Source organism: Capra hircus, chromosome 2, assembly GCF_001704415.2.
Source record: "Capra hircus breed San Clemente chromosome 2, ASM170441v1, whole genome shotgun sequence".
Taxonomy (NCBI): Eukaryota; Metazoa; Chordata; class Mammalia; order Artiodactyla; family Bovidae; genus Capra; species Capra hircus.
The window spans coordinates 39286119-39311475 of NC_030809.1; the positions used below are offsets into that span (position 1 = coordinate 39286119).

The window sequence follows — 25357 nt, forward strand, 5'->3', positions numbered from 1 at the left end:
GCGTCTGTCTTTTGTGTGTGTCTTGTTTTATGTCATTTCACTCGTAATCTCCAACCTGGGTTAATCAATTAAAAATATTTGCTAAATGCTTTTAAATCCACAGAGCAGGGTGAACTAGGGAAACACCCACATTGTCAGATGCCCTGTGAATTCGGTGCCTCCTGGGAACTCTTGAATGGCATGGCCACTGAGTTGCCTTGATAACTTAATAAACAAAAATAGATTTGAATTCTGTTAAGAGCCCAAGTCAGCCTCAGGCACTGAGGAAGGATACCAGCTCTGCCTCTGAGATAAAACATGCCTGAATAACTGAGCTTCTCCCTCATTTTAATCTTAATTCCTGGTTTCATGTGTACACAGAGCCTTTTTTTAAAAAAAAGAAAAAGACAGGAGTTGAGGGAAGCGGGAGGCATGAGGTGCGGGAGGCATGAGGTGCTGAAGGCAATCATCTATCAAATGTCCCTTAGATACTTACAAGAGGCATTTTCCATTAAAGGGGTGGAAATGGGAGCACCTAACAGGGAAAGACGGAAGTGAGACGGTTACCAAAGAGAAGAGAACTCATATATGAATATGACCAAGGCATCTGCTAAATATGAATCAAGAAGTAAAATCTATGTTACATGAGTGGAACCTAGATTTTAATAGATGATTCAGATGAGTATGTTCTTTTTTCTTATTCTTACTTAATTGCCTGTGTGGGCTGGGGAGCAAGTCCAAAAATAATACCTAAAACCCCATGGGTTGTAAATGAGTTTCTGCTGGTCAGTTCTTGTGGTGACATGAAATTTCAACTTCAAACAAGGACAAGTTTTACAAAAAGATTTAGTCTCCAATCGAACAAAGCCTATCTGATGAAAATCACATATTTGCCAGTTCTAATTTTATTTGTATGTACAAACTATGTTAAAGTGCAATGGCAGGTGTTTGGATTTAAGTAAAAACTTGTCTAAAATAATAAGGATAATAAAATTTCTTCCCAAGCTTGCCTGGTTGGTTTTCTTTGTAATACTTTTTTAGAGTGTTCATTTACATTAAATAGCATAGTATTTCAAGAAATACCAGGTAATGGTGTATTATTTTGGCAAAAATGCAAGCATTACTGACTGAAAAACATTAAACAACATGGTGAATTTGGCATGCTGCTACAACGTGTGATATGGCAATGGGACATTAATAATTCCTTTTTTAGAATTATTAACACCTAAATATCCTGTTAGACTCTCCCAGGCTCTGTATGGAATGGGCTACCTCCAGGTCACTTTTGTTATATATGTGGAGGAAAAAAGCCCTGAACACTATTGGGCTTCTGGAGAGCTGGAAAACACACACACACACACACACACACACACACACGGAGTCCTGGCTTCTAAACCATGCACACACACACACACACACACACAGCAGTCCTAGCTTCTAACCCATGCACACACACACACACACACACACACACACAGTCCTAGCTTCTAAACCATGCACACACACACACACACACACACACACCTAGCCTAACCATGCACACACACACACACACACACACACAGTCCTAGCTTCTAAACCATGCTCAGGACCCAGCTTCCCTCTCAGTTTCTCCCTCTGTTGTCTCAGTGTGCGCACATGCACACACACATTTGGCACCATCCAAATCCCATGGATGGAGGAGCCTGGTGGGCTGTAGTCCATGGGGTCGCTAAGAGTCGGACATGACTGAGCAACTTCACTTTCACTTTTCACTTTCATGCACTGGAGAAGAAAATGGCAACCCACTCCAGTATTCTTGCCTGGAGAATCCCAGGGACAGGGGAGCCTGGTGGGCTGCCATCTATGGTGTCACACAGAGTCAGACACGACTGAAGCAACTTAACAGCAGCACCAACATGGAGCTGAGTCCTATTGGACTGAGTCTTCGAACCAGATCACCTCTTTGGCTGGTGGGCTCTGCTTCCCACCTATTCGGAGAGTTGCTTTGGGCATAGAAAAAGATTGGATCAATCAGTAAGGGTCATGAAAATCAAGTCACATGACAAGAAACTTCTTCAGTTTCTTCAACTATGGCTAAAAGTAGTAGCAGTTTGTCCCTAGAGTGCCATGGCCTTGTCTCATAGTTAAGTTATGCAAAGAATTGTTATGGAGGACACAAAAGAAAGAAGTCTCTACCTTCTTAGGGAAAGAAAGTGAAAGTTGCTCTGGTAATGTCCAACTCTGTGCAACCGATGGACTATACAGTCCATGGAATTCTCCAGGCCAGAGTACTGGAGTGGGTAACCTTTCCCTTCTCCGGCGGAATCTTCCCAACCCAGGGATCGAACCCAGGTCTCCAAATTGCAGGCAGATTCTTTACGCTGAGCCACAAGAGAAGCCTAGCAAGAAACTATTAATAATTTGTTTTTAGGTGGGATTTCATCTAATTGTCTCGCAGGAGTTTTGAGTTCTCCTTCTGTCTTAACTTAGAGAAACTCCCTCCCTCAGCTATTCAGCACGTTAAATGAGAAATGCATTAAAATTAGGTGCTTTATTTAAACTCTCTTGATTATCACAGCAGGGATATATCACTTTACAAAGAAGACTGCATCAAGGTTACATCTTAAAAATGAATAAAACAATTTTGTAACTAATTCTCAATTTAAAAAGTGAAAAACAAATCTTTCTAAATTCACTTAAACCACATTCTTCCAATCACCAAATTGATCATGCTGCTAACTGAATAAACATAGTCAATCAGAGAATGTTTACCTCTATCAACAAAATGGATGTTTAACAGTCTTTTTTCCTATCTTGGTCTTCCCAGCTGGCACTGGTGGTAAAGAACCCGCCTGCCAGCGCAGGAGACCTAAGACAGGTGGGTTTGATCCCTGGATTGGGAAGATCCCCTGGAGGAGGGCATGGCAACCCACTCCAGTATTCTTGCCTGGAGAATCCTACGGACAGAGAAGCCTGTTGGCTACAGTCCATAGCGTCGCAAAGAGTCGGACACGACTGAGTGACTAACACAAGTGACAAGACATTCACATATTATGGTTGTTTTCTAATCCATTGCCACCACTGAGCTGTAAGCTCCTTGAAGCTGGGAGTAATGTCTTTCACTTCTGCAGCAGCAGGACCTAGTCAAGACCTAGTTCCAGATATATTTGTTGATTGAATAAGTGAAGGTATTGCCTGGATTCCATTAAAACATAAATGTCTTTTCAATTCTAAATAGTAATCAACATGTAGTTAAGCCATTTAATTTCAAAAGCATGCTAAATCGAAAAGTAACCTTCAAAGGAGCAATCAGCGTGCACAGAAAGTAGACTGTAGAGGATGAGGTGAGGTGAGGATGAGGGAACAACGAATGCAGCATGTGCCTTCTCAAATTCTGTAACAGAAGGAAGAAAAAGGAGAGGATCATGGCACTAGGGAGGGTTGAGAGAGAAGACTGCGTGACTGGAACTTCAACAAAGCAGCATACTGAAAGGAAAGAGTAAATACAGCAGAAGTAGTTAAAGGTACAGGAAAAATAAAGGCTACTTTTGGAGAAAGACTCAGCAGGAGATGGGAGAGTAAAGGATCAAGAATAAGAGAGAGGGTGAGAGGAACTGGAAGACTGGGACTGACGCATATATACTGCTGACCCATAAAAACAGATGGCTAATGAGAACATATTGTACAGCACCGGGAACTCTGCTTAATGCTCTGTGGTGACCTGAATGGGAAGGAAGTCCAAAAGGGAGGGAACACGTGTGCATGTATGACTGATTCATTCTGCTGCACAGTAGAAACTAACACAACTACTCTTCAGTAAAAATTAACTTGAAAAGAATACAAGAGGAGAGGAGATTATCTTAGAGAGGGGAAGACACTCTTCCTTTCAGGATGAGGCTGACAGGAATACAGACGAATTGAGAAAAGAATTCATCTAGTTCACACATAGACCTAAAATATTATATAAATGTAAATAGATGATACAGTAATACTGAGTACTCTGAGGAGCCATGAAATGTCACATGAGTTGTAAATCTAACATGTTCATGGATTCTGGGTTCACCTTATTCTAAAAATGGTATTTTATTGCTGCCCTGAAAACAATAAACTCTTCATTCATATACATGTAAATGTTGTTCTGGAACAACAACTTTTAGTTTGCAGTTTTTCAAATTAGCTAGTAAAGTAATGCTCAAAATTCTCCAAGCCAGGCTTCAGCAATATGTGAACTGTGAATTTCCAGATGTTCAAGCTGGTTTGAGAAAAGGCAGAGGAACCAGAGATCAAATTGCCAATATCCGCTGGATCATCGAAAAAGCAATAGAGTTCCAGAAGAACGTCTATTTCTGCTTTATTGACTATGCCAAAGCCTTTGTGTAGATCACAATAAACTGTGGAAAATTCTGAAAGAGATGGGAATACCAGACCACCTGACCTGCCTCTTGAGAAACCTATATGCAGGTCAGGAAGCAACACTTAGAACTGGACATGGAACAAGAGATGGTTCCAAATAGGAAAAGGCTGTATATTGTCACCCTGCTTATTTAACTTCTATGCAGAGTACATCATGAGAAACGCTGGGCTGGAGGAAAAATCTCATGGGACAGAGGAGCCTGGCAGGGGTTTCAAACCTCCACAGGGTTTCAAAGAGTCAGACATGACTTAAGAGACTAAACAACAATATAGGTTTTCTCTGGTTAATTAAACTTGGTTAAAAGCAAAAAGCAAAAACAAAAGAGAAAGTGTTTTAGAATCACCCAGCTGTTGATAATTTTCCCAGTGAACCTGGATACCCACACACACACAGAGCAATTTGGGAAAATGTTGCAAAATCAAATAAGACTTGGAAACCAAAATAACGTGAAGCAAATAACCATAGGTTGATTCATTCCAGGGAAACCCTCTATTCATTTGATGGCTTATTACCACCAGGATACATGATAAAGTGTTGCTGCTATAGTATGGAGAATAGCACACACCACACTGATGAAAAGTAGCAGACAAAAGTCCCATTCCTGTAGCAAGCCAGCCTGAGCATTCCCAACTACAGCTTCCCAGCTTGGATGAAGGCAGCGAGTGTCTACCTTCCATCATAACCAAAGAGCTTGGATTTCTCGGTCATCTCATCCAGTTTCTTCAGGACCACTGATAATTATATTCACGTCCAATGGACAGAGGGCTTCCCAGGTGCTCGTGGTAAAGAGTCCACCTGCCAATGCAGGCGATGCAGGTTTGATCCCTGTGTTGGGAAGATCCCCTGGAGAAGGAAATGGCAACCCACTCCAGTATTTTTGCCTGGAAGATTCCTTGAACAGAGGAACCTGGCGGGCTTCAGTCCATGGGGTCACAAAGCAGGACACAACTGAGCACGCACACACCCCCCAGTGGACGGAAGGAAAAAGCAATCCTCTGGAAGTAAGGATAATCCTTGTTATTTCCACCTCTGGGCATTTAGAGATGACCACAGATTAAGAAACACCAGGAACCCTGTGCAAGAGAGAGGAGACCAGTCAAAAGAGATGTGCCTAAAAGAATCATTTCTAGAAGGAGTCTAGAGGTGTGCACTTCGGGCAGTAACTTGAGCTGCGCCACTCTTAACAGTAAGTTCTTTAGTGATACCGTGCTGCCATTTGGCCCTTCAAGTGCTGTTACTGGAGAGGATGGTGACCGTCAGAGTGCAGGGGAATGGAGCTGCCAGATAGATGGGTTTTTCCTGATAAAGCGGCAAGTTAGTGGCAGAAATGGCCATCAAATTCTATGTGGAAAAATCTAGAAGCACCTACCAAGTTCTGCTGCTGCTGCTAAGTCGCTTCAGTCGTGTCCGACTCTGTGTGACCCCACAGACGGCAGCCCACTGGGCTCCGCCATCCCTGGGATTCTCCAGGCAAGAACACCGGAGTGGGCTGCCATTTCCTTCTCCAATGGATGAAAGTGAAAAGTGAAAGTGAAGTCGCTCAGTCGTGTCTGACTCAGCAACCCCATGGACTGCAGCCTACCAGGTTCCTCCGTCCATGGGAGTTTCCAGGCATGAGTATTGGAGTGGGATGCCATTGCCTTCTCCGCCAAGTTCTGCTACCAATACACAAAAGAGAGATTAATTATATCCTAACATTCTTGAATAATCTTGGTGTTCAACAGTACTTTCAGGATGAGAAGCTAAAAGGCAAAGATGGTGGCACCATCAGGAGTCTGGTTTAGGGTTTATACCTCCCCAGAGTACGCCCTGTCCAGGATATAATGTGTATCTGTGGATAGGGTCACTACCCCCCGGGGGTAGTTCAAGGCATATTTTTGCATACTGAACTAATTAAAAAATTATCTTCCTGGTATACTATCATCTATTCTCACTGCTTCAGATAACAGGATTTCAACTAGGAGACTAAATCTTTTTAAAAATCATTTTTATAACAGTTACAAATAGGAAGATCCCCTGGAGGAGGAAATAGCAATCCACTCCAGTATTGCAGCCCCCAAACCCCCATGAACAGAGGAACTGGCAGGCTACAGTCCAAAGAGTGGGACACAACTGAGCATGCACAGCAGTAGCCCCTAGACGGAGAAAACACTGTAACAATAATCCAACACGGCGTTCAGATATACTCTATGAAATATCATCTGACTTGGCCTTCTGCTTCTGGCCAAGGTGAGATAATAGGGACCAGAATCACCCTCCTGTCTGAAACAATCAAGAAAACCAGGCAAAACATATAAAATAGCAATTTTCAAGACAGGGGTAGACATCGGCCAATCAAGGACAGGAATCCTGGAGAGGAAACAAGTCCTGAGTGTCTTCAGTTACGTCTGGAAGGACCCTGATCTGTCCCTTGGGGTAAGGAGATAGCTGAGAATCCCAGGAGACCAAGACCCTTAGTTCTGAGGTCAGAATACTGGAGAGGAGGGAGCTGCACAGAGAGAGAGAGAGAGACCCAGAGATCTGCGGGGGATGGGTATCCTCAGGATACTGATCTGATCAGTATCCCTCAGGATACTGATACACGAAGACTACCAAGGACAGGGACACAGCTGTCCAGCTGTCCCTCATTATCTTTGAGGAAATGGTTCCAGGCCAACCACAGATATCAAAAGCCACAGTTGCTCCAGTCCTTTGCAGCTGACCATCCATATCCACGTCTGTGGAACCCAACTAGTATCTTCATTTCACTGGCTTAGCTACTTCATATAGAGCAGCTGGTTTTCGAAACAGGGAAAGAAAAAATATTTCAACAGGCTACTAAGGACAAAAAAGACCCTCTAACTTAATCTCACTAAAACCAACACCTCTAAAGTAGGCCTATTCCTATCCACTGTATAAGAACTCACTTGTTTTTGTTGTTTTGTTTGTCGGAATAACAAAGCCAGTATAGACGGTCTCCAGATGTCCCGCACCGTTTCTCCTGCGACTGATATCTTACATTTATTAAAGTGCAACTGTCACAATAAAACAATGTAGAAACATCATTAATTCAAACCCATGCTTTATTGAGAGTCCTAATGTCCCTTTTCTGACAGTCACTTATTTGTACAGCCTTGACACTACTATTTCAGTGATGTTATGAACAGAAAATGCATCAAGCATGCGCTCTTTCAAATGAAAAGCTTTCAGTGTTACCCTCATTTGTAAAAAAGAGTTACACTCATTAAAAAATACTGCTATTTCCATCTTAAACCTCCAAATGAAAACTATATATTCTGAGATGTACACACTCTTGTAAAAGAATAACTTAGAAGACACTTAGGACTCTGGCAAAGATTTGGGGGACTTGGGTTCCCCTAGTCCCACTGGTCCCTCTAAGGGCTTCAAACTGCTCTCCTAGTAGATTTGGAAATTTTAGGATCAAGTACTTCAGAGCCCTCTACTGGTCACTGCTCACCACTGTAACCTCATTTTGGTTCATTCTTGACAATAGCAATCTCCCTGAAAATATCTTCTTCCACCAAGGATATGAGGGAGGGCAGTTTTCACGGCACCATGCTAAACGCCACATAAGCACAAACAATGTCCTAAAGGTGAGAATTTATACAATTAAAAAAGTTTTCCACTCTGCCACACATAATGTGGCAAATTTGAAAAATGTTAAAGTAATAATCAGCAAACCACCACCAATCATGGCCAAATTCAAGATAACTGACTCCAAAGATGCGTTAAACGACACTGACTACAGTAAAATGATCTTTTCATAGATTTTATTTTCAATTTAACAAGTCAGGAAAAGATATAAACTTAAAAAATTTTTAATTAAAAAAAACTAAACTTTCAATAGGTGAAGACATCAGAAAAAATTCCTAGATCAGCAACTTGTGATTTCCTCATGTATTTTACTCATGTCTATCAGTTTCAAAAACACTTAGATCTCTGCCTCACCTTTCTTCTTTTGCTTTGGCCTAAGACATCAGAATGCATGCTCTAGAACAAAAATTTGGGGGGAGGAGGCATAAATTGTTAACAAGAATGAAATCATACCAAGTATCTTTACCAACCACAATGGAATGAAATGACAAATCAGTAACAGTAGGAAAACTGGAAATGTCACAAAAATGTAAAAATTAAACAAAATATTGAACTGAAAGATCAAAGAAGAAATCACAAGAGATTAAAAAAAACCTCGAGATAAGTGAAAGTGTAAACACAACGTATCAAATTTACAGGAGGTGGTGAAAGAAGAATTGAGAGGGAAGTTCAAAGATGTATAAATATGCTCATTAAAAAAGATCTCAAATCAATAACCTAACTTTATACCTTAAGGAATCTGAAAAAGGAGAACAAACAAAATGCAAAGTGAGCAGACGGAATGAAATAATAAAGATTAGAGCAGAGACAAACAAAATAGAGAATAGAAAAACAATGGGGAAAAAAATCCAATGAAACAAACGGTTTTCCTGCCACAGTTGGGGGTTTGGGGAAGCAGGCGCAGGCCGCCCGGGCGTCCCTGGGGGCAGGAGCCACCTACTCTGTCCAGGGGCTCTCACTGTTGTGACGTGAGTCCCAGCCGTGGTGGGTGGGAGTTGCCGTGCTTACAGCTGCAGGATGCAGTTTGTTGTATCCTCTTCAGGGACCCTGTGAAGAGTGGGAGCAACTAATAATAGAGCCTGTCCTGGAGGTGGACTCAGCCGTTTCCCACTGGGCAAGGGCTGAACTTTCTTGAGCGCCCTAATGAAACACAGAAGAACTGAGGAAAAGGAGATGAACAGAAAAGGCCAGGCCCCTACTGGGTGATGTGAACCCAAGGATTTAGCACCCGCCTTTCTTAGATCTATAGAGAAGGGTTACTTATTAGAGAAAGGCTTCGATTCTCCCAATAGAAGGAGGACAGAATGAACAGAGGGCAACACAGCTGGGCCCGGGCTAGGCTTACGCGCCAACTCCCATCTCCTTTTGTTAATTTTCTCAAGCAGATTCAAAACAAAGTGAAATTGATTCTCAGTTTATTGTAAGTCCTCTTTTTACAGTGTTAAGTTTCCAAAAGGTCAAGGCAGTTTTATCTCTTAAATAACATGTCAATCATATAAAACAGCCGGAACCAAAGTAGAGAAATATATACAATATAATACACTAAGTATTTTCAATATTGTTAACTGGATTTTTCATATTAAATTAAAAGAGGCTATTCTGATTTACAATGTCATTTCTCATTAAAATTAAACCTGTCAAAGACATAATGTACATTTTTCTTTTACAAAACCAGCACAGCAGCATTAATAAAACTGCTCATGATTGTAATTTTTATTTTTCTATAATACAACTGCACCCATGTTACAAAAACAAACAAAAAAGGCATTGCACTAGATGGTTTGAATACTGCTTAAGTCAGTATGTTAACACTTGAGGAATAATGAATGGCCTAGTCTGTTTTATCACCAGGCTCATTCACAAGGGTTTGTACTCTGCTAGCTAAAGCAAACTTTCTGTAGGTAGATAACTTTCCTCAGCAGTTTTATATAAGTCCACCATTAATGGGTAAAAAGCCAAGGAGAAACTAATGCCACAAAAACCAATACAACCCTACTATTTACAATACCAAATAAAAGCCAAAGCTAGAAAACCACTCACTTGCTGAATCAAGGGAACAATTATAAGTAGAACATTCTGTATGAAAATTTGAGTATCTATAAATTTAAAACATTCAATAGACTACAAAAGGGCTTGCAACAGTTTATTCCTCTTGTTTTTCTCAGGCTTGGGTAAAAAAGAAAAAAAGGAAGAGGAAATCCTTTATATTTTTAGTTCTGATGGCATTAAAACAGTTTATATCTGTAGACAAGATTTTCATACAATGCAACATGTTTACATAGCTTTCTTGTGCTACTATCAACTATTCTCAGAATGTGTTTTTTATGCTACAGAGGAAAGTATTAAGATTTCTTTCTCATTCTTAATTTTTCAGCATCAAGGTTCTCCAGGCCTCAGTGGGGAATTCAACAGAGGTAAACAGTCACTCAGAGCCTAACACTGAGTATACAGTATTTGAAAAGCCTTATATATCTGGTAGTGGCCTAAATAAGAGCAGCAGGAGGCCAGGTATACAGTTATACCACTCATGACAAATTAAGTTTTATATTTTCCCTTCATTAAGATAGTTTTAAATGGACAGATCACCCTTGCAAGGAAACAAGTATTGCTTCAGATTACATTACATTGGAATTTTTTAGCCACAAAAATACCTAAGCAACAGCAGTACTTAAAAAAATAATAATAATAATTGGTTCTTCAAGTCATGGGCAAGGAAACCAAAATCAAGAAGACACATTATTGTCAAGACCTATTCCAATGGAGCATTCAAGCTGTATATATGGTATTGGGACCAAAACAGAGAAACAATCTGATTGCATCTGGGGGAAGACACCTGCTCCTGGAAGTGTTCCTGACTAGAGGTGTGAGCAATGGATAGGGTAAACAACCCTAAGTATCCTGACACAAAAAAATAAACAGAGACGGCAAGACATGTTTACACTAGAAATGAGGTGCAGTATCCATTGTTCCTGGACACGAAAGGAGTGAATATCTCCACATCTTCCAGTCCTTGACTGGTTTTTGACATCAAAACCAACATCAGGGCTTTGTATTGTTCAAAAGGCACACCATATGTTTGAAAAAAAAAAGCTTGTCATCAGATCAGTCAGAGGTCCTTGGTCAGCTTGTTTCTAGTGCAAACCATGTCTCTAATAAGCACCAAACACCGAACTAATGCTTTCATTTTCTCAAGTAAACTTTCCAAAATGTTCCTAAGTCTCTGTAACTGGAATGTATCCAGATTTTTTCTTATTATGTGGAAGATGCAAAAGAAACATGCTACTATGGGAAGCCTGAAGGAGTGGAAACCTTAAAATGTTATAAATCCCCAAATTGGCCTTATTATGGGAAGAAGCCGAGAGAAAGTATCTGGGGTTGTGTATAGACAAACAAAAACTATTAAACAAGGAGTTTCTTACTAAGAATACCTTATTTCTTTACATTCCTCAACAGTCAGAACTGGCCTAGAAATTCATACAGAAAGTTAGAGGACAACGATGTCCATATGGGAAACATCGTAATTTTATAGATGCTACATAAATCACTAGTTATACCTATAGTATACTGTAATACACTACAGGTCCTTTACCTCTACAAAGAACAGGAGAGTGCTCCCCTCACCCAATTTCTTGGATCAGGCCTAATTTTTCTTTTTAGATTAAAAATAATCTTCCATTAATAACTATCCCTTTGGGGATTTAGTCATTTTAGACTCATTTAGTAATATCTCCCTGAAAGTAGGAGAAAAACCTAAACTATGAGCATGTGCAGACAAGTGCAGTTCTGCGTATCACTTGCACAAAAGTTGTAAACAGGCTTAAAAAACAGCTCCAGAAAAAGGCCTGAAGTTAATGGCTGTGGCCTCCTGTCACCCACAGACAAGAAGTGATAGAACTTGAAAAATATCAAACATACTTGAAAACAGGACAAGATACAGAACACGACAGGATTCCCAATTTAAGTCAAAGTCCTCAGCAGAACAAGAACAGCTTGTATCCATCTCTTTAACGGGCCCTTGACAGAATAATTCAGAATTGTTTTAAAGTTTCAGAAATTCTGATAACAGGCAAACATTAAATTGTTACATAAGAAGCACAAGAAAAATTGACCAGCTCTACCAATCCTTTCCAGATAAAGAATGTATCCAATGTGAGGCCAGGAGAGTCACAATCTATGAGACACTGTTTGCTTAAGGGGATTGTCAGCAAACATGACAACCCATTGTTCAACCAATCTCATCTCCAACCATACATCTGTTCTCAGACCTTTGAAATGAATCTAGATTTCAGCTTATGTGAACAAAATACTTGTGCAATTTCCCCAGCCCACGGTTAGCTAACTTGTAGGCATCAAAAACCAAAGTGCAAATTCATGGAGTTTCAACCCTTCAGCTACAGATGGCCTACCCAACCTCAGAACTGAAAGGCCTCTGCACACTGTGGTGAATGTGACAAAGAAACAGAACATGTAGCTGACTTGTGGTCCTTTGGTTCCAAGCCCCTTTTCCTCCTGGTCCATTTCAGAGTATGTGCTTCATTTCAGCAGTTCAGACCCAAGCCTGTCCAATGGTCTGGCACCATCAGGAAATATTTGTCCATGGCTTCACAGAATCTAGTCCTGTACAACTCTGGAGAGACCACAGTCGGCATTTTACCTAGGATTACAAAAGGGTAAAGAGAAAAAAAGGAAGCTGTTAATAACTGACCAGACCACTGACTTCGACAGCTATGTTCTTTCATGTAAACGAACATAAAATGCCATGTCCTGTAAACACACCCATTATGACGGGCTCAGAAAAAAGGAAGGGTGCTCACTGTGCGACATGACAAGGGACAGGTCCTTCCTGGTAGGACTTTTTTATTTTAAAAGACGCTCTTGCCTAGAAATGAGAGATGTCTGAAAGCAACCTGGTGCTCTCAGTGCTAAGAAAACTTAAAGGACTTCAAGCGTTAAATCAGGACAACCTCCTGTTCAGGAACTCTGGCCTTTCTTTCCTTTAACATTTCATTTTGAGAACCTCTGGTTTCTTAACAGAATTTCCCAGATGATGCAGTGGTAAAGAGTCCACCTGCCAAAGCAGGAGGCACAAGAGAGGTGGATTCAATCCCTGGGTCGGGAAGATCCCCTGGAGTAGGAAATGACAACTCCAGTATTCTTGCCTGGAGAATTCCATGGACAGAGGAGCCTGGCAGGCTATAGTTCAGGAGATCACAAAAAGTCAGACATAACTCAGCATGCAGCAGATACTGCATCTTAACACATATTTAAATCCCATACTTCCCCATTTAAACAATTCCTTTTATTATTTGATCATTTTGGAAATGATGATAAAGTCAAAGATAACCAGTTATGTTTTATAATTTTTTCTGAAGTATCCATTGTTATATGTTAACTGATGAGGAAGATAATGAGAACAGTTAAACGAGTAAACAGAACAAAAATCCTGCTCACCTTGTCCTCCTAAAATTCCTGTTGATTTCACAACCATCTCAAGCTTTTTGTCCCAGGTAAATGTTCGGATATAATCTGTTGCAGGGGGTGAGATTAGCAGTGAAAGCTCTCTTAATAAATATAAGCAGATAACAATATAAGCAGATAACAATCACAATTACCACAGCTATTACTTCTACATTAGTTAACACTGAGTGCTGGCAATACTGTAGGTGCAGACAATACGCCAAGGGCTGTCCTAAGGGTGTTTTTTACCATATTAATTCTTCCAAACCTCATAACAACCTCACAGGCCTTCATCTTAAGTAAATTCCTGAATACATATATTTTCGATAATGAAAATGGAAATGAGAAATATGAATAAAAGTACTAGAACAGAAAAACTATTATTTTTAAAATTTCAAATGAGTTTGTGAAAACATTCAATAAGCTATTACTACACCAGGTTCTGTATAGTTTTCAAAGATTACTCTGGCTTCAATCATGAATTGCACATAAGACATGCTCATTGACCTACCTATAATTCCAACTACTAGCTCATTGCTGGTATCGTCTCGCCCAACTAACAAAGAATAGTCTATAATGAGGTGGCTAGAAAGGAAGTGGGAGTCGCTCCGGATCGAGGCTCTCAGCACAGCTTTGGAATGAGAACGGATATACAGAGGGTTGTCTCGAACCATCTTTAAGAGATTTTCATCCAGAAGAACAACATCACAGCTCTCTTTCCCGGTATCGGTTTTTACATTTCGATTCCTAAGTGAACCCTTCAAGTCAAAAACCTAGCAGAAAGAAAATTCTCTGTCATTTATGTGAGTTGCTACAAATGGTTAATTAATATAATTAAATTTAAAAGGCAGAAAGCTTCCTTGTAGCCATTATCCTTATAAACACTTTAATATTTAACTTTAAAATTTATAACTTATATAAGTCATTGAATGCATACATTGTAATTGTATAATACAAAAAGCACATGGTGATATAATTGTATCATATGAAACTAATAACTAGGTACCCAAATATTCAAATATGTCAGAAATATACTGACCCATTTAATCAACTATAAGAAACATTAACAAGTAACTCCAAAAATATATTGCTGAATCATAAAGCAGTCTGAAAAACAGATGTAAACAGTCTTAGGAAATTTCAAGTTTTGATATCAAAACTGTGCAATTATAAAGGACAATGCAGAAGCAATAGCATACTTCTAGGAATTTCTAGACAGTAGAAGAAGCAATGCTAGTCAGGGGACTTGGGAACTAGACCGGTAGAACCTGAGGCATATTCTACAGACCACTGCTAGTCAGTTGTTCCTGACTCAAGATGAAGGAGAAGCTGGTGCCAGAATGTAAACTGATTACATCATTAAACCTACAGTTTAGTTCAGCAGCTGCTTTTGCTATAGCAAGACTTTCTCAATGAAGAAAGCAGTACATTAAATTACATTCTAAAAAAAAAAAATTATATTCTCGTACAAGCTCCTAGCTCCACAGACTGGAAACAGTTCAAAGACCAGCACATTGAAGAGCACTGTTCTAGAATCTAGACCAACTTGAATTCCAGGAAGAGCTGTGAGACCTTGATAAAGCCTTCAATTCCCCTGAGCCTCAGTTTCTTCATCTTTAAAATGGCCAGACCCATTGGATCTGCCTTCTTACTCTATAATTCTGTGTTTCTAGGATATTGGTTATGTTAAATTTTAGGACCAGACCACAACATTCCTCTTTATTCTTTCAGTAACTCGAAAGTTAAAGCTGACCTAGTAACCAAAGTTTAATATTTACTATCAAATACCATGTTATTCTCTAATCATCATGTTCAGGAACCAGAAGAATGAAGGGATCCAGCAGCTAAATAGTTTGCGTGGTTCATTATCCTTACCTGTGCCATCTTTCTCCCATAGAAAAGATTTTCCATGACAAGGAGATCTAGTTTCTTCTCAGTGTTGTTCTGAGAATTCTTGTAACCAATTCTGTAAACGCCAAGAATCTTGGCCAATGCAGTAGGCCTCTAATTCAGCAAAAGTAAACGGATACAAATGAATGTACATGCAAAATAGAAACAGACTTAAGAAATATAAAACAAGCTTGTGGCTGCCAATGCAGAGAAGGAATGGGGGAGGGACAAATTTTTTCTAGGAGAATAACAAACTACTCTGTAACAAACAGAAAAGCAATAAGGATATGTCATATATTAACACATAGGGAATTATAGCCATTATCATACAATAAATCATAATGAAGTATAATCTGCAAATACTAAATCATTATTCTGTATACCTGAAACTAATACAATAGTGTAAGTCAACTAAATTTTAAGAAAGGATTATTTATAATATCAATATCTGGATTATTCATGTATTATCCAGACATGATTTTCTATTAATATGGGTCAGGAGACCTTAAAAGAGATTCTGAATCTATGAAGCAAGTAAAGCAGCAACGCCAATAAAATTATTAATCTTTAATATTCTCCCAAGGGATAATCCTTCACAATTTCTAAAATTCACAAATTTTATTATGACATAATTTTTCCAATAAAAGGCAACAAACCAATAAATGGAAAAAAAAATCTACATGACTCCTTCATGTTCTCACTGGAAGGATCTCTGTTTAATGACAAGTGGGCAAACTACACATACACACATACACACACACACACACACACACACACACACACACACACGCAGGGAAAAGTTTGAAATCCCTGCTTTCCACCACACCTCAAAAGCATGATTCTGTTCACTTATTACCATAGAGAAAACTGCCCTTAGGACTTTCAGGAGGTGAAATGGACCAGTAAACTCTAGTTACAGATCAGGGTTTAGGTTTCTACCTTTTGCTGAACGGCATTTGTAATGTAATTGAAGTAGTGTGGTGCGAAGTCAAGGAAAGACTGGACTTCCAGACGAGGCATTTGCTTCAAAATGAATCTGTCATCTAAAAGGCAAAAATTTCATGTTTATTCAGTCGCAATATTTACTGAGGTAATCTAAAATAAATCATTCTAAGAATCCTAAATGACTTGCTCACTTCATGTTTTGAAGGGATATTTTTAATATAACACTGAGAAGATTTTGATCAGAACATAGTTCTCAAGTTGAAGGTTTGGAAGGGCTTCTGAGAATTTATATAGTCAAGAAAACTCTACATTTGACAGCTGCACACTTGAAGTCATAGCTATATGATGTACTTTTTAAAACTACCAAGTACAATGTTACAAACTCCTTTATTAGCAATCGAGGAACTAACAGTTATCAAAGTGCCTATCAAGCACATCTTTCCTGATGCATTTTCTCAAGTAACTGCACTTTCAATGAGTGTGGAGAACTCAAATATGTAGTACAAATGGTCAAAATCTGCTGTCAACTTCCGCAAGTCAAATGTTTCAATTTTTATCTTTCTCCCATCAGCTCTGAGGTACCTTGTGAATTTTCTAGAAGTTCTCTGTTACTATTTACATGTGGAAAACTTGGGACTAGAAAGAATTTAGTAGGGATTTGATCAATACTTGTCTCTCATTATACACTTTACACCATGTATTTTTTCAATGTTCTTCTTTCATCCTCTCAAGCATAAAAAGAAAAACATGTTTGCTAAATGACACATCACATTACCTCAGTTCAAGGGATTCATAAATTATCCAAGGGAAAAAAAGATGGATGCTGCTTAATTAGCAAATGATCAAAAAGGCCTTGGAGAAGGAAATGGCAACCCACTCCAGTATTCTTGCCTGGAGAAATTCTTGCCTCCAGTATTCCTGCATGGAGAGAGGAGCCTGGCAGGCTAAGTCCATGGGGTCGCAAACAGTCAGACACAACTGAGCAACTAAACAACAACAGCAAAAAGGCCCACCTTCAGTAGCGTAAAAGGCAGCTCCTGATTTGCCTCCTCGGGCCTGCCACGGAGAAGAGTGAGAAAGGGAACGAATGAAATCTTCTTCGCTGCTGCCCAGAATCACTTCTCGCATCTTATGAAACTCTCCCGCATAGTAGAGCCGACAGTAAAACTTGGCGTTGGCATCTGAAAATTCTATAAACAGAAATGTTTTTAGAAAAAAGCTCTTCTGAGTCAGAAATATCTTTTCCTTCTTGCCCACTCTCCACCCCCACACCAAATGCAAGCATTTAATTTTCTCCGTGATAGTATTTTTCATGTTAAGTCTACTACATTCCTGTTCATCACTATTCTGTTATCTTTAGGAAGGATTAAGACAGTACCTTAGGACCACCCTTACATATTTATAGAAAAAAAATATATATAAAACAAGACTCGGTTCTAATTTTATGCTGGTGACTGCATTTTCATTGTTGTATGGTTATATCTTAAATTTTACTGTGTTACTATTCTGGGTAACAAAACATGTACACACAATTCTAGATGCCTTGGTAAGGTACTGTGGCTCTAAATTATACAGGAACAAATTATTTAAACCTTAGACATCTAAGTAAATTAAAATTTATAAATTATATTTAAATTACATTTACAAATAGATTTCCTTTTAAATTAAATAATGTATACTTTATAAACTAAATCTAGATGAAACAAATGCTCATCAGCACAAAGACTTAGTATTCATTTCAAGAGACAGGATATTTATCTAGTGTGAAGCTAGGAGTTTCAAATAATGAAGTTGTTCAATTATAGTCCTGGGTCCCCAAACCAGAGATTTATCTCATACGTACGAAGCTCCACATGAGGATTTGTAAGTTGTTTCTTCTGTGTATCTCCTCCATCTACTTCATCTAAAAGATTTAACATCATTAGTAAAGCCAAAGCTTTAGGCAGTTATCAGTTTATTTTGTGTGTTCTTTTTCCCCGATATAAACTAAAAACTAAGTCAGTTAGTATTATCCTAGTCAAGCCATGCTCAAGCAAGCATCATGTATACAATTAACTGTAAATTATTACAATAAAAATGTATGTATCTTTCAAAAGATCAATTTTTAGATTAAAAATCAGAGAATTCAGATTGAAGAATAATTTTTCTTATAGTTAAATAATCCCTATGATAGCAATAAATTTACTCAATTCTAATATCAAGACTTTCTGTGGCTATTTCACCAGAGTTTATGACCAGTTTTCCCTGTGTATAAAGTAATGCTTTCCCAATATTCTGAGATGCTTTCTTTATCATATACTAAGATATATGTTCACTATAGAAAATATACTATTATCTATATCAGAGCTGGTTTTTTTTTTTAATTTGACTTATGTGTCTGGCAAACTTACTGCCAGACAATTATTGTGGAGTTGTAGTATATTTTAACTCTAATTACTGTAAAGTTGTAATATATTTTAACATCTAGAAGAACAAGTCATCCTCTAAGTTTCCCATTTCAAAATTATTTTTTTCAAAGCACCAATGCCTTCTAAGGATCACAGCCTATAGAATACTAAACACAGATCATAATTATTAATGAAAACGTGTCATGCAATTTCTATTTCTTAAACTACTAATTCATGCTGTAATCCAGGGGTTGCCAAACTACTCCTCTAAAGGGCCAGATGGTAAGTATTTTACTCAGTTGCCACTACTCAACTTGCCAATATAATGGGAAAGCAACCAGACAGTAACTAAATGTGTTCCACTACAACTTTATTTACAAAGACAGCTCAGCTTAGTTATCTGACTCCTGGTCTAACCCTGTATTCAAACACCATCAGGTAGATGTATTTTTTTTAATACCTAAATGAAGGTGGGTATCAGTAGCTCCCACCTTACAGAGACTGGAGAAGAAAGGGGATGTCTGGGAGGGCAATGGGATGACCTCATTTGAACATACACTGTGAGCTACACAGTGAGACAGATGTGTAATGTCACTTAGTCCTCAGTAAACCTTGGAAGACACTGCTTTTCCACTTTATCGGTACAGCAAGTAAGGATTTCTGATTCCTCCACTCGGTAAATGAGAACAGTCATAGCTGAAACCAGCTGGATTCTCCCAGCACCAGGCTTTTCCCACTCTACCCCACCACAGTGTGAGAAGAACGGGAAGGCCCTGATTTCTGCAGGAGAAGCATCTACTTAAAGCTGTAAGAAACATAACCAACTGAAGTAAGTAAACTGAAGCCTAAAACAAGCATATTGGTCTCCTTCAACACACCTTGAGGCTCAATGCCTTGATTCTCCGTCCCCTCCTTGCCCGTCTGCCCCACTTGGTAGTAAGCACTATCTGCTCCACGTAAGGTCTCTCTCTTCTGGGAAGAGAGGTCAGGGCTTTTCCCTGCTGTCCCTCGGAAGAAGGACAACATTCCAGAAGCCTTTTTGGCTAAAAATAAGAGGTAACATATTAAGTACAGGTCACTGCACGCAGAAAAATAAAAATTTTCAATTCATTCCTGTGTAAGCAGGACCATTATATGAAAGTAATAAATAAGAGTAACACTGATAGATTCATTTGCTCAGATTATTATTCCATATGGTTTATGGGGGCTTTAGGGGGGCAATCAAGCACTATTATCAAAAACGAAGAAAAGCAATGTTCAGATAGCTACATATCAAAATGTGAGAAATTATTAAATATAGAGAAAGACTTTAAAAAATTTATTTCCAAGGCTGTCATAGTATCTTAAGCAACAAGTTTAAGATAGGGCTAGGTTCTTATAGTATCACAGTACAGCTCATTAAACTAATACAGAACAGTATTCAAGCTACGAAGATTCAAAGTTAAAAGTAACATATTTATATCGTCTGTGTTCCATATTTTAACACAGCAAAATATATAATTTGAGTTTTAGCATTTTTCAAAAATAAGTAGTACAGGATGACCAAAGATATCACTAAAGCTTGCTCTATACTTTTATTCTTCCTTTTAAGCTTTATCATATCATTAATGACCCTAATTTGGGGGTAGCCTTTCCCTCCTCCAAGGGATCTTCCCAAGCCAGGGATCTAACCGAGGTCTCCCGCATTGCAGGCGGATTCTTTACCAGCTAAGCCACAAGGAAAGCCCAAGAATACTGGAGTGGGTAGCCTATCCTTTCTCCAGTGGATCTTCCTGACCCAGGAATTGAACCTGGGTCTCCTGCATTGCAGACAGATTCTTTACCAACTGAGCTTTTAGGGAAGCCCTTTGTACATTTACCATTAACAAAATCCACATGAAATCTCAATCATTAAGTGCTTAGGGTGGCAGACACTATCAGAGTCTCCTCAATATCCAATCCCACCTTGCTCCTTGCTAACAGAGTTCCAATTTTCTTTAGAGCAGCAGCATGCAGAGTCCCAGGAAAATAATCATGATTTGTATAAACTGGCCAGGACAATGATGCTCACCACTTTCTCAGTCTCCTTTGCAGGAAAGGGTGGCCATGAGGCTCAGTTCTAACCAATGAGACTGAAAAGGAAAGGGAATTTCCTAATGAAAGGGAAGAGCAGAAGCTTGTACCTCCCTTCCTTCTGCCTTAAATGCAGACATTAGAGTGGGACATCTCTGACCATGAGTAAAATTTAAGAGAAATCAAAGAGAAACTAACCCCTATGTTGTCATGACAAAGCCAAGTAGCTGAACCAATGCCAGCTACTGCCCATTTGCAGATGTTGCTATTTTAGAAAAATAAACTGTCCTTGGTTTAAGCCCCAGCAGATTTGAGTTTTCTATTCAGTTCAGTCACTCAGTTGTGTCCGACTCTTTGCAACCCCATGGACTGGAGCATGACAAGCTCCCCTGTCCATCACTAACTGGGTTTTCTGTTACTTGTAGGGAATATTCCTAACTGACAAAGTCAAAAAAACACAACTTCAAATCTCTGCTCCCCACTACCTGTGTAACCTTGAGCAAAGTGCTTAATCTAAGTCTTAACTCACTTTCTAAAAAATGGAGATATGTCAAATATGGGGTTATTGTGGGAATTAAAGAAGATAAGACATGAAAAATTCTTTTCACAATGTCAACAATGCTGCAAAAACAAACAAACAAACAAACAAACTGATGTTATATTTCTTATGTTGCATGCTTTAAGCTGAAAGCTCTAACCAAGAAGGCCGATCCTGCTTCTTTTTGCCTGAAATGCTTCTAGGCATTTCAAACTCAAAAACTTAAAAATCAAAGAAAAGTGAAATATACACAAAAGAAGAGATATAAAAATTTTATATCCATATTATACTTCAAAGATCAGAAACAATAAATCCTTGCCAGATGGCACTTCTTATTTAATGTGTTTTCTTCTTCAAACCACAATTACAAACAAAAGCACTTCTCCACTTGCAATCTTACTTGGTTGTGGTTCTGCTTCCACTGCACGGTTTGTCTGCCCTCCACTGATCTCAGGTAATCTAATTGGGCTGCTACTCTTTGGTCTGCTGTCTAAAGTACTAAAATGAGAAACAGAAGAAAAGTTGGTTTTATATGATTCAGACACAAAATAACTAGTACTCTAATTCCTATATTAATCTACTTTCCACCTAACCCCACCTACAATATCAGAAATCTGGTTCATAATTTTATATAAACACAGGTTCGCATGGAAGAAAGTCTTGAAATGTATACTAGACTTTTAAGAAAAAGAAAACTGTTAAAGCTATAAGAGTATAGGGTCTTAAAATATTTTTCTCAGGTCTATCAGAGCTATATTATAGCACCCATAAGTCAATGGTGACAATTATGACAATTTCTGTCTCAAATACCTAAAATAACAAAAATACTTAAAAGAGCTGGTTTGGCAGAGGTTTGCTTTTTTAGCTGTTAAGATCTTTAATTATTATGGAAAATTCTTAAATTATTTAAAGTACAAAGCTATGCAGTAGTTTACCAATTTCAGAAGTTAATATTTTTTAAATGAAAACAGCAAAGAGAACTTAAAAACTTAAAAATGTAAATATGCAATACACTTTGAACTTCTATGACAATTATAAGAAAACTGTAACCTAGTAGACTTTTTAAGGTCTTTTGCTATACCTGAATTTTGTTCTGTCAATTACTGGCTAAAAACTGAGTCCCACTGCTTATATTCTAGAAGCTTTTACATCAACAATAAGCTGTAATAAAACTGAAATAGGAACACCTAGAAAATGATATAGTTCAATTAAAATAAATTTTCCTCAATCACATATCACCTGTTTGTTGGAAGCCCTTCTTCAGCACTGTTCCGCTGAGTGGCTTTGGACAATTCCTCTAAGGCATTCCGGTATTCTTTACAACTTAAGATAGAAACAGGTTGAAATATGTTAAACATTAAGGTCTTCTTTTATAGTAAATCATATGCTTCAGAATAAGCTCTGCATTATAGAAACACAAACATTATAAGCATCCATATCTAATGTACTTTACAAATACATTAGAGTTACCTCACAAAAGTTATCAAGTAGAAACTTCATGAAGAAAGTCAATATGTTCACCAAAATACAATATAATCCAACATGCCAGCCAGACTCAATATCCTAAACAATGATTGTGAAGGCCTCCATACTAACATTTAGATCAAATGCCTTCAGGGGTTGAACAGCTCATTGAAAAGCATGAAACTTCACCATTTAGTGTAAGAGAGGAAAGGGACTTGAGAGTGCTTTTCAACCTAAAAGTATTGAACTTAGAGAAAAAAACATTTTTCTGGTTGCACTGTCCAACAAAATCCAACTGGCAGCCTGGGAATCCTGATTTAGATAAATCAGATGTGAACACGTATTATTTTTCCAAGATATTAGAAAAAGGTGACGTCAACTAGAAAACCTGCTTCCTAATACTACAAAACAGATATTTTTTTGGTTGCCTTTCCTGCCTTTCTTATCTATTCATGTAGCATGTTCAGTTCAGTTCGGTTCGGTCACTCAGAGTCGTGTCCGACTCTGTGACCCCATGAACTGCAGCACACCAGGCCTCCCTGTCCATCACCAACTCCCAGAGTCCACCCAAACTCATGTCCATTGAGTCGGTGATGCCATCCAACCATCTCATCCTCTGTCGTCCCCTTCTCCTCCTGCCCCCAATCCCTCCTAGCATCAGGGTCTTTTCCAATGAATCAGCTCTTTGCATGAGGTGGCCAAAGTACTGGAGTTTTAGCTTCAGCATCAGTCCTTCCAATGAACACCCAGGACTGGTCTCCTTTAGGATGGACTGGTTGGATCTCCTTGCAGTCCAAGGGACTCTCAAGAGTCTTCTCCAACACCACAGGTCAAAACCATCAATTCTTCTGTGCTCAGCCTTCTTTACAGTCCAACTCTCACATCCATACATGACCACTGGAAAAACCATAGCCTTGACTAGACAGATCTTTGTTGGCAAAGTAATGTCTCTCCTTTTTAATATGCTGTCTAGGTCGGTCATAACTTTCTTTCCAAGGAGTAAGCGTCTTTTAATTTCATGGCTGCAGTCACCATCTGCAGTGATTTTGGAGCCCAGATAACTAAAGTCAGCCACTGTTTCCACTGATTTCCCATCTATTTGCCATGAAGTGATGGGACCAGATGCCATGATCTTCGTTTTCTGAATGTTGAGCTTTAAGCCAATTTTTTCACTCTCCTCTTTCACTTTCATCAAGAGGCTCTGTAGTTCTTCTTCACTTTCTGCCATAAGGGTAGTGCCACCTGCATATCTGAGGTTATTGATATTTCTCCTGGCAATCTTGATTCCAGCTTGTGCTTCTTCCAGCCCAGTGTTTCTCACTCTGCATAGAAGTTAAATAAACAGAGTGACAATATACAGCTTTGACATACTCCTTTCCCGATTTGGAACCAGTCTGTTGTTCCATGCCCAGTTCTAACTGTTGCTTCCTGACCTGCATACAAATTTCTCAAGAGGCAGGTCAGGTGGTCTAGTATTCCCATCTCTTTCAGAATTTTCCAGTTTATTGTGATCCACACAGTTAAAGACTTTGACATAGTTTATAAAGCAGAAATAGAGGTTTTTCTGGAACTCTCTTCCTTTTTCGATGATCCAGCAGATGTTGGCAATTTGATCTCTGGTTCCTCTGCCTTTTTTAAACATCTGGAAGTTCCTGGTTCACGTATTGCTGAAGGCTGGCTTGGAGAATTTTAAGCATCACTTTACTAGCGTATGAGATGAGTGCAATTGTGTAGTAGTTTGAGCATTCTTTGGGATTGCCTTTCTTAGGGACTGGAATGAAAACTGACTTTTCCAGTTGACTAACCAGTAAAGAAGCAAAAACTTCATGAATGATAAAAAAAAATGATTTAAAAAAATGTATCATATGGAATCTTCTAAAGGAAAAAATTCATTATCCAAATAGTAACTCTAAACTCTATAAATGCTGAAATCTATAAATCTACCTTGTTTACCACTTATACCCAGTACCTAGTATACCACACATTACAACATTCAAATATTTGTTGAATAAGTGGACAACTTGTAACCAATATTAAAAATAAAATTTTAATTTCAATATCTTTCAATAGGGAAAAAAATTTTTTTATTAGATATCCTAGATTCTACTTAAACTAGGTAATATCACTGCCGAGACATCATTAAGATTAAAACGCTTTGTTATTTTAGACACGATATATAAAAATTTCTAAACAGGGGTCCTTCTTTAAGACACATAATTGTGAGCATGTAAATGAGTTAAGGTATAGAAACAGCATTACTCTAGGGAAACTTGACCTTCTATGTGTGGGAAGCAGGAAGGAAATAAATGAAGAATACAAAAAAGATATTCAGAGGATTAAAGGCAGATATGAAAAAAAAAAAGGCAGATATGTTCCAAGTATTATATCAATAAATAAACCAAAGGAAAGGATACAATAGACACGTATTATAATATAGAGAATGGACAGAGGATATAAGAATTAGCAAATAACTTGCCTAGTTAACAATTATTAGGAGCTTGCTTAAGAATCATCCTGTTAATACTTGGGTAAACAGTACATTACCAGATACAAAAAGAATAAACTGTTGCACCCAAAGGATACATTTTCTGTACTTATATTTACTACTTTACATTTACTTATATTTTGCTCTACTCTATGTAACAGAGCTCAACA

The 25357-nt window shown here is 38.5% G+C and overlaps 1 protein-coding gene across 7 annotated transcripts in view; it reads right to left on the reverse strand.

Moving 5' to 3' along the window:
- Nucleotides 9368-25357, reverse strand: part of PIKFYVE (phosphoinositide kinase, FYVE-type zinc finger containing) — an 80640-nt gene continuing 64650 nt past the window's right edge. For 6 of the 7 annotated variants that reach the window (XM_013971403.2, XM_013971383.2, XM_018060169.1 and 3 more), the window contains 10 exons: nt 22478-22561; nt 21639-21736; nt 19527-19691; nt 18105-18164; nt 17275-17451; nt 16256-16359; nt 15302-15430; nt 13938-14199; nt 13421-13495; nt 9368-12623 (listed from right to left, as the gene is read on the reverse strand). In XM_013971403.2, the coding sequence (XP_013826857.2) occupies nt 12508-12623; nt 13421-13495; nt 13938-14199; nt 15302-15430; nt 16256-16359; nt 17275-17451; nt 18105-18164; nt 19527-19691; nt 21639-21736; nt 22478-22561 (1270 nt within the window). In that variant the 3' untranslated portion in view covers nt 9368-12507. The remainder of the gene's footprint in view (nt 12624-13420; nt 13496-13937; nt 14200-15301; nt 15431-16255; nt 16360-17274; nt 17452-18104; nt 18165-19526; nt 19692-21638; nt 21737-22477; nt 22562-25357) is intronic. The other variant, XM_018060186.1, reaches the window with a different exon arrangement.